Source organism: Populus euphratica, unplaced genomic scaffold (genome assembly GCF_000495115.2).
Source record: "Populus euphratica unplaced genomic scaffold, PopEup_1.0 scaffold1.1, whole genome shotgun sequence".
Taxonomy (NCBI): domain Eukaryota; kingdom Viridiplantae; phylum Streptophyta; class Magnoliopsida; order Malpighiales; family Salicaceae; genus Populus; species Populus euphratica.
Genome location: NW_011499845.1, coordinates 2,499,432 through 2,509,457, shown reverse-complemented (window position 1 = coordinate 2,509,457; position 10,026 = coordinate 2,499,432). Strand labels below are relative to the sequence as shown.

Below are 10,026 nucleotides of genomic sequence, written 5' to 3'. Positions count from 1 at the left end.
CAAGAAACCAAGTATCGTTGCCAGGCACGGACCCAAAAATGCAGGATAATTAGATACTTGTCGCCGTGAAGAAGAGTAATATCATCCTCTGCATCTGGATCGACCTTGCAAAGATAATTTACCTTGGCTTTGACTCAAACTGAAATATGAGATTTGAAAACAATGAGATGACAACTGAATTTATAAGCAGTATGATAGCCTGATAATAGGAGATCAGACTGATTAAAGAAAAGCATTTTAACACAAATTCTTGAAATGTTCAAAACAAGGGTGAAAGGGGAAACGAAGACAAAATTGAAAGCAATGTCCTAAACTGCATCGTCACATTTTCTACGGAGCCTCATCTTGGAGGCAAAACTTCAAAACCTCCTTGAAAGTATCTTGTCGGTGGGACAAATTGACCATGTCTAATCCATCCTTCTCTCTCGACATTCCTGTCCCTAGGCGGAAAGATTTAACTTCTTGTTGCATAACTCTGCAGGAAAAATTCTTCATTGTAATAAAACACGGGACCCAACCCGGGCTTCTTCTTAAGCAAACCTTTCGATAAGAGAATTGAATATCAGAGGACCTGGAATCATTCTCTTCTTCAAACTCATCCCATGGACTCTTGGATGACTGGCAATGTTAGAGGACTCCCAACCCATTTCGTTGACCAAAAAAGTTCATAGTAGCCACAATTTTATTTTTCAGGTAAACTCATTAACGAGGGGGTCTGTCTTTAAAAGCTGCAGGAATCTCACTTCTAGTGCACCCCGACCTCTTATACAGTTTCAGCTTCCTTTCCCATGTAGATTGGATCAATATAATCCTAATCAACAGTGCTGTGACAAAACGAGAATTTGAAGGAACAAAACCCTTTTTCTTTTACTTCTGAAGGACCACCCGTCTGTTTTAACGTATCCGGAGTTCAACGACTAATTGGGGCATGAGTACCAAAATAATATTTGATTCAGGCAGTCCATTATCTAGCAAATCCTTGATGTTAGGGTCAGCAGTATCTTGAAGATTCCCGTATAAAAAATGGGACCACGCTTAAGAACAGCGATGGTTGCAAATCTCTAATGAAGTTGTCATCAGGAATTGTATGCTTCTTTAAGCTTCTGATTAACATACGAGGATTCTTATAAACACGGCGGCAAGATCGCACCTTTAGAGTAGAAAAACTGGAAGTTGGGCACAAGATTCGCATCAGGAGTGTACGAAAGTATTCCTGGCCATCTTCTGACGTTTTTTAGTATCTGTGTTTGACAAAACCCACGGGACTTGAACAAATTAAAGACCAAGTCGGGTTTTTAGGGTCGTCACACTGGTGATATTTAGAAGCTGATTTTAAGATTTTAAGATGGTGTGCTCCATCCTTGGTCACTAGAGTTCAAAACTCAAACCAGGTGATGAGAAGTTAACGTCTCTTCAAAACCCCAATCCCAAGAGTGGGAAACCTGTTTTTCACCGAAACACAGAGATGACTCAATAGCACTGCACAAGAGCTAACCTAAATTTGCTAACTGACCCTAAAAAGTGACAGCTATAACTAGTCGGCAGCCATCATGTTTCCAAGGCCTTGTAACTATAATCAATTATCACGCCGCTTGTGATATATAATTACAGAGGCATCTGCATTCATCCTTGATCAGTGCGCGCGTTAACGGCCCCTTTAATCGTCCTTACGAGAGTTTTTGGGTCTATCTGGGGATATAATTGCTATTGTTTTTGAAAAAAGTTTACTAGAGTTTTTGGGTCTATTTGGAAATATAATTGCTATTATTTTTGAAAAATGTTTTTGGTGTTAAAATATATAAAAATAACATTTTTTTATTTTTTAAAAAATTATTTTTAAATTTAACACATTAAAAAAATCAAAAAACATATAAAAAAATTAAAATTTTTAAAAACATAAACACAACCACATTTCCCAACAACTCGTATGAAACACCAATTATATATGAAAGGTTCCCCTCGAAGAGGAAGGGGGTGGGGGGTGGATTACTTCTCTTTGAATTTACAATTGCCTCATGGACATACAGTTTAACGTCCTATAGATAAAAAGTGACATGAAGATGCATAGCATTTTCCAGCTGTTATGGTTTTGTATTTAGCACGCACAACCATGCATTTGCCCTCCGTATACGCCTATTCCCTATATGTCCCTTTTTTTTAGTATATCATCATTTTTCTATCTGTAATTGTTAATCGAATCGTGGCAAGAAAATAAGGAGACACTACATAGTAATTACTGATTCAAGTGTTGACAGGACACTCTTAACTCATTGGTACAAAGGATCAACAGTATGCATGGACGATGAACAAGAACAATGGTTTTGCCCGTTCCTCTAGCTAAAGCACCATCTCTACCTGAACCCGACATGCATGTTGATCCGCAATTCAACAGCCCCAGAGCGTGGGAAACTACGGTTTTGTTTCCTTCCATTCCCTATCTAGAAAAGGGCATTGGAAAAGGAAACCACATAGCAGAGCGGGAAAAGAAGCCTAGTTGAGAAAACCTAGAGTTGATAAGAAGCTATTAAGAGTCTTAACTCTTAAAAGTTACAATGGAAGAGGGAATCCACGTAGGTACGTTGAATCCACGCCAGACTCTCGCACCAATGCTACTCTCCCGGTCCGTGCCACCTTCAAGAAAGATGGAAACAAGATAAACTGTTACGGCCAATAATTTTATGAACGAAATTGAATTCTGGCAAGCAGTTAGACTCTATTACTACTGGCTTCAAATCCGAAACAATTGCAGAGTTGACCACCCTCAATGATAGAAGTCATCTTTGCTCAAAACATTTCTTAGACACCTTAGTTGTTACCACGTTGAATTAATGGTAACTTAAAATCCACAGATCGAAAACATTTAGTGTATACAATTATGAAGAGGCCATATGGAACTCTACCATATTGATCATGAAAAAAAATCTGAGTTTCAGTGACTTGTGAAATTAACCAAGTCCTGCACCGTTCAGGCAAAAACATTTAAAGCTAAGAATAAGAAGACGGACCTCACAAATCCCATATGGCTCCAATATTCTCTGCAGTGCAACCATCTTATTAAAATCACCTGTAAGCTGCAACAGATTCAAATGGCTAGAGCATTAGTAACATGAAGGACAAATAACATGAGATGGAGAAAACCCATTATGAGAGGGTAACACTGTCATAGAAATAAATGTGGAGCTCCTGAATAGCGTGCAATTACCAGCATCCTAGTGCAACACTCTAACTTGATTTTAATGCAAAAAGAAATGATCTCTCAGTTTCTAGATTATTTTTTTGCAAAGTGCAAGTAACCATAGTAATGTGGCATATCAAGTTGATAGTTGATTGATTTTAGCAGATTGTTCAAGTAATCTTGGCACCCCCAGTTCACGCTCCTTCAGATCTCTTTAGCTATAACTACAAAGGTTGAAATGAATAGCCAGCTAAGTAAAACTCTAAATAAACAGCATTGAAGATTTGATTTAGGGGATTGCAGTGCTGCAGGGAGATCTTTTTCAATGTTCAAAAACTCAATAACAATATTGTGCAAAAACTTCCCAGATAGTCAAATCCAGGAAGCCAAGAACGACAGTCTTTTTTAATGTTCCCGAGATCTTACATTTTGTTTATGGCAAGGAACCCTGACCCAGCAATTCTGACAAGGAGCAGGTAAACCCTACATAACTATTTAGCCAGCTCAGCCTCCGTACCCCGAACCACAAGGTAGTCTAAGTCTCCATGGAAATAAGTAGATTTTCAAAAAGAAAAAAAAAATTCTCATGCAAAGGTACCTCAATTTGCTAAAATACTAGAATGAAGTAAAATGGTATGTGAGGGTGCTATACTCTGACACGTGCAAGTTAAGATCATTACCTAAACCCCAAACACAAGTCCAGTTAAATTCCACTACCTTCATCAAAAGACCTTAAGTGACCAACCAACTGATATTTCAGTTTGCCCGCCAAACCATGCCTAAAATATGTTTGTCAAACATTCCACACAAAAACCAAATGTAAAAATAAATTCGAGATGCTCTGAAGGTACTTGTGATCCACATCAACCTGGATTGATGCAGACTCTACTTGTGTATATAATTTTTTAAAACTAGACAACAGGTAGGAGCTGCCAAATCCTATCCTGATATGGCTAATGATCGTTACAGTAAGTTCAAAATTTTTCTTGAAGAAAGACAGCACCACTGCAATACCTCAATGGGAAGAAATTACCTCGAGAGTAATTGTGTGATCAGAGACATCAACAGCTTTGGCCCGAAATATTCTAGCAATATCAAGGACATCCCTCCTAGCAGCACTATTTGCAGCTATCTTAATCAGCATTAATTCTCGTTCTGCAAATGGTGAGTGAGTGATATCCCGAACCTGAACAAATCACCACCTTCTTTGTCATCCATTTCGTCATTTAGACAGAATTCATTCAAAAGATAACAAAAACTATTGCAAGAACAGATCATTACTTCAAAGTTTGACAATCAGAAAAGGTCATTGTTCAACAATGTAAGGATTTTTTTACTGAATCTGGAAAGGATAAGAAAAAACAGATTTTCTATTGGGCTCCTAATTGTTTACTAAATTTAGCAAATGTCTCTATGGAGGTGAGAGGAAAATTATGTTCTGGCGAAATAACTACACTAACAGTGTGTTAACAGCATATAAAACTTTGTTCTTCAAGATTATGAAATTCTTTAAAAAAAGATTTATTAAAGTGAACTAATTTTTTTAACAAAAACAAGATTCTTCCTGACACCATCGCATCCTTTTAGATATATGATACAGCTACTTTAGACACTAAATCTAGTTATTTAAGTCAAGATGTATAACCTAATACTGTTTCATATATAAGAGTGAAATGCATCTGGCTCCCATGTTCTACCAAACACGTTCTGCAGAAAATACTTGTTGCCAAGTAACATAATAGCACTTCCAACTTCCATGTGATTTCAAGGCCACTCAGTGTTCATTTTCATTTCTTTACCATTTTACGGAGACCATGTAGTTGCTGAATGAGAAACCTGAAAGTAGGATTTTTTATCACATGTTAAGTTGACCACCCCTTACCTCATGTAGATCTATTAACTTGTGAAGTTGCTGAACCAACTTGCCAATTGAGTCGTCTGTTCCAGGGATAACAGTAGTAATGCGAGAAAGTCCCTCTTCTTCAGCAGGCCCCACAGCAAGACTCTGAGAGGTTGAAGTTGAAAGAAATAGGAAACGCATCATAAATAATCAAAATTAGGATAACCAGACTGATAAATACTGACCATACTTACCTGAATGTTATAGCCTCTTCGAGATATAACCCCAGTGACAATGTTGAGTACTCCAGGACAGTTATTCACGAGCATAGATAAAGTGTGTGACCTAAGTCCATTTGACTGAAACATTGAATCAGATAAACTAACAAAATTCAGTAAATATGAGATGAAAGGTCTACTAGAATGTAGTTATCATAAGCCATCTTTACCAATTATCATGCATGAATTAAACCACTGTTCCGAAAACAAGTTACCAATCAAGAAGGGCAATAAGTTTCTCATTTTAAATGTCAAATCAAGTTGACATCAGCACCTATATCCAACGATACAGAAAATGTATCAACCAGAAGAAAAGCACTTTAACTGTTTACTATGATAAGAAATTGAAAATAAAGGTATAAGGTAAAAAAAATCCGAATCCAAATTATGTTCAGTGTCAAGATTACCTTTTTAAAATTTTGCATCAAGTATGAACTAAAATGTTGGACTTCATCATCATCACTTAAGTTATCCATACATTTCACAATTCTCAGTGACAAATTTCAGTTTAACAATAAAGAAAAAAACTTCATTTTGAGAGGCAAATGAGTGTCTTGTCTTACATCTTCATCGTAAAGAACACCCCAATGAGCATCAAGAACTGGACTCATCAAGAAGTCATCATAAGGCTCCACAGGATAGACATCACCCTTCAATTAAAGAGAAAAAAAAGAGACTAATAAACAGATATTCAGTCTGGCATACTAATGATCCAATAAGAAACTCGCAACATACAGAAACCAATGGAGGCATGCAGGAAAAATGTGATGCAGATATTCTCTCCATTTAAATTGAAGTATTGGTTTGGAAACTCTATATGCATAACATTTCATTGCAATGACAAATGAGTGTCAGTTATGGTGCCAAAAGAAGGCCACTACCACTTTTGCTTTGAAAGTATGAGAAAGCCAAAAACAATAAAACCACTTAAAATCTTGCTCATCAGAAAGCTCACAAACTTAAAAATAACTTACTATATCATCTATCCAAACAGTGGCCACCAAACATACATGGAAGCATCATCATAGTCATTTAAAAAGCAATCCAAAGAACCTTCTCAGAACACAAGTAGGTGCAGTCTGAACAGAGTAGATTAAAGGTTCACGCTGTCTTCAAGCAATATGTAATCATGAACAAGTTCAGTGTGATCTGGTGATATCAGTTATCACTTGTTTGAAAGTTAGGAAACCATTAAATAAATAACTGTCTTCAGATTAACAACAAACTTACCATCCTGAGCCTAGTAACATGAAATATTGTCTGATAACAACTTCCAAATTCTTACATCAAACAAAATTGTTTTGGGTCCAGTAACATATTATTAACAACCCAAAACAGCAGCAATGGCTTATTGTTGTGCAAACAAAATTTCGCTCTGCACTATATGTCAAAGACAATAATAGAAAGGTAAACCACCATATGAATATCTATCCTGGTAACTGGAATTAAGAAGTTACACCTTTGAGGATGAATAGGTGCTGCCATTAAGTGATAGGTTTGCATTCCCTGCAACAGTTTTAGTAGAATTCCTGGCAAGAGCTACCCCAGATGGAACCCTCTCAAGATCAGGATACGAAGCTGCAGAAAAATTCCAAAATGGAGCAGTCTCGCCCATTCTTTCCCGTCTCAAAGCAATCTGGAAATAGAATGAAATTCAAACTTCAGTACACACAACATCATACACAACAAAAGCATCTTGAGATAATCGATGTGAAACTTAAAACTTTATTTTGTGAACGTGTGAAAAAACCTTGCATACAATTACACAGGTAAACATATTTTTTAGAACAGAACTCCGAAGATTGAAGATGCTTAGAGACAATTTCAGATTTGAATTTATGCAGGAAAGAGAGAAAGAGACCATGCATGTGCTCAGTCAAACACACAAAGATAAGAGCCATTCAACCTTTCCAGTTCTTGCAAGTTCTTTAATTCCAAACTTGCTTAGGTTCCTTTGAATGGCAGCCATCTTCCCAGGGTCACCGGTGACCTAAGACAAGAAGATAATATAACAATCACAGTCCTGAAAACATAAACTAGAATGCATTTCACGTAGAAATTAGCTTTCCCTCAGAGAAGCCACATAAAGGAATTGTTATGTGATTTGCATTCCATTTATTTAACAGTAACCAGTCAAACCACAATCTTCTATGGCTAAGAACAGGTTGCAAAATTACTTGGAACAGCACTATAACCTACAAAGGTTTGGACTCCGGAGGAGCTAAAGAGCAGCAGAAAGTTTTTCTTAGCTGTGAATTGTTTCTATCCATGACCTTTAAAAGTATGTGCACAGAATGCATGTCACACGAAGTTTTCATAACAGTGAGTTGTTTCTAACCATGATCTTCTAAATTCCTTGCATAGAAGATATCAGTTACACAAAGTCTTTGAAAAATTTACCAGTGCCCATCTAAAGCACTAGAATTTTATATCAGACAGATTTTTCAAATCAGATATGGTAGGATTGAAATCCCCATCAACGCCTTAACAAATTTACCTTGTGTGAATGCCTAAACATCTAGGTATATAGCATGACCAACACCATCTGATTTCCAACTCTAATCACTAGTTTAAGTCAACATTAAGCATCGTAGCTACGGGATACAAAACAAAGAAAAAGTTGCAGAAAGAATAATAAGCATCTGATCAAGGTCACCTCAATAGTAAGTGAATTCTCTGAGATATCAACAATTTTTGCTCTGAAAATGTCCACTAACCACATGACCTGAAATTTGAAGCAAATGAAAAGAGATCAGCAACTTGAATGCACAATGACTGATAATATGTGCACTGTACACAATGGAGGACTAGATGCTTCAGAGAGAACTCGTTAGTTCAATAACTTAGCTTGCTTACATTGGAGAGGTCATCAAAGAAATAATACATCAAACAGAGTTTGCATAATCTACAATTTTTAGTCTAAAACTAAATACCACATTATTACCTCAGCACGAGTACTTGAATCTGCATTGAATTTTATGAGCATCAATTCACGTTCTACTTGTGGTTCCCTGGAGATATCATCCACCTGATGAATCGAAATGAATTACCATGCGAGTTAAGGGGAAAAAGGTAGAAAATGTCTGTAAGGGCAGATTGAATGCAGGGGGGTAGGCACGCAATTCTTTGTGGGTTTCTGTTCATGTATTCCTTGTAAAGAAAAGATATTTAGAATCTAGTACGATGGGTCTGCACCTTAATAACATTCACGAGCTTGTTAAGCTGTTCTACAACTTGCCGCAAAACTTTTTCAGTTCCACAGACAACTATGGTAAAGAGAGCCTTATCCTTGTTCAAACCAACAGCTAGGGATTCAATGTTGTAACCTCTTCTAGCAAAAACCCCAGCAATCCGGTTTATTATTCCACTTTCATCACCTACAAACACTGAAATCGTGTGCCGTTGCAATCTGAAAAGTCAAAAGAAAGCAATAGACTTATTAAATTCATGATTAAGATTCCATTTTGAATTATCTAACCAAGATTGTTATAATAGCTGCCAAGCCATTAAGCTCCAATTTTTTTCGATTGAAAAGAAATGAAGAACTGAATTGGACTAGTGTGGAGGTATTTCTGACCAGCCAAAATACGCAAATCAAATTCCAATTAAAAAAAATACAATAGCAGCCAAGCAATAATGAACAACACAATGCACTAAAAACAATAAGAAGATTAATATTGATTAAATTCCCATTTTCAACCATACGGAGAACATGAACCCACTAGATCCAACAAATGAAGCGACAAAACGAGGGGAAAACAACAACCTTTTCAATACTAAATGAAACCCAACTGAAAAGAAAACATCTTTATATAACCACCGTAACACGGACAAAGACCCCCCCCAAAAAAAAAAAAAATCTTGACATGAATGCGCAAAACAAGGCCAAAACAAGAGAGAGAGGCAAAAATTGAAAGAGCAAAAAAATGGAGCTTGATAAGAGATAAAGACTGACTTGGAGCGAGTCACAGTAGGCACAGAATCAGCAACAGACACTGCACTTCCATTGTCTTTGCTAATGGAACAGGAGACCTTAACAGCATTGTTACTCTTCCAAACAGAGGGCCTTAAAAAATGCACAAAACCAGAGCTTTTCCTTGAAAACCCACCAACAGAATCCGGTTTGGAACATGGGGTTTGAGTTGTAATGCGAGTGGAGCACTGTGGGACAGAAGCCGCCATGACTGGTTGCACTCCCTGTCGGCGGCTAGTTTCAGGACAGATAAATATGTTTATAAAGGAAGGTGGCTATGGCGCACTAGTGTTCAAGAGCTACTGCAGTAGAAAGAGAATGGTCATAGCACGCGATCCCTTTTCTTTGTACTTATCATCCGTGAATGATAAAATAACCTTACGTAAGGAGCTGCGACTTCTCTATTAGATATTCACGTGTGATACGGAATGTATTAATTACTATGTTTACCAAAACATCATTCTTCAAAAAATTAGTGTTTAAGAAAATGTAGAGTTAATTATAATCTAGTTCTTGAAGTTTATAAAATTAATTAATCTGACAGCACAGCGCTGTTGGTTAAGAACATCGTTAGGGATGATCAAAGTCTATTTAATTTTTAACAAAAAATCTTTTTTAATTTAAATCAAGATTTATCCAAAAATATAATTTTATTCTCAATTAAAAAACAAAAAAATATAGCAACTCTTGCAAGATAAAAAAAAATTACAGAAACCGTGTTAGAGTTTGTAGATATTTTAAAAAACCTGTTTTATATTCA

The 10,026-nt window shown here is 36.6% G+C and overlaps 1 protein-coding gene across 1 annotated transcript; it reads right to left on the bottom strand.

The window, feature by feature from the left end:
• Window positions 1-2,201: 2,201 nt before the first annotated feature.
• LOC105115049 (acetolactate synthase small subunit 1, chloroplastic) lies at window positions 2,202-9,643 on the bottom strand. Its single transcript, XM_011011857.1, has 12 exons — window positions 9,249-9,643; window positions 8,489-8,702; window positions 8,238-8,321; window positions 7,950-8,018; window positions 7,200-7,283; window positions 6,753-6,929; window positions 5,857-5,943; window positions 5,270-5,374; window positions 5,058-5,180; window positions 4,209-4,361; window positions 3,006-3,071; window positions 2,202-2,631 (listed from the first exon to the last, which is right to left on the bottom strand). Exons 1-12 carry the CDS (start codon window positions 9,473-9,475, stop codon window positions 2,548-2,550), a joined length of 1,473 nt encoding a protein of 490 aa, XP_011010159.1. The 5' UTR covers window positions 9,476-9,643; the 3' UTR covers window positions 2,202-2,547.
• Between the last annotated feature and the right edge of the window lie 383 nt (window positions 9,644-10,026).

Excerpts from the sequence above, each read along its gene's own strand:
- LOC105115049 (XM_011011857.1), bottom strand. The coding sequence starts at position 9,475 with ATGGCGGCTTCTGTCCCACAGTGCTCCACTCGCATTACAACTCAAACC. Across the intron at positions 7,284-7,949 it reads AGAATTCACTTACTATTGAG|GTCACCGGTGACCCTGGGAA; the intron begins GTGACCTTGATC and ends TTCTTGTCTTAG. Across the intron at positions 5,944-6,752 it reads GCACCTATTCATCCTCAAAG|GGTGATGTCTATCCTGTGGA; the intron begins GTGTAACTTCTT and ends CTTTAATTGAAG.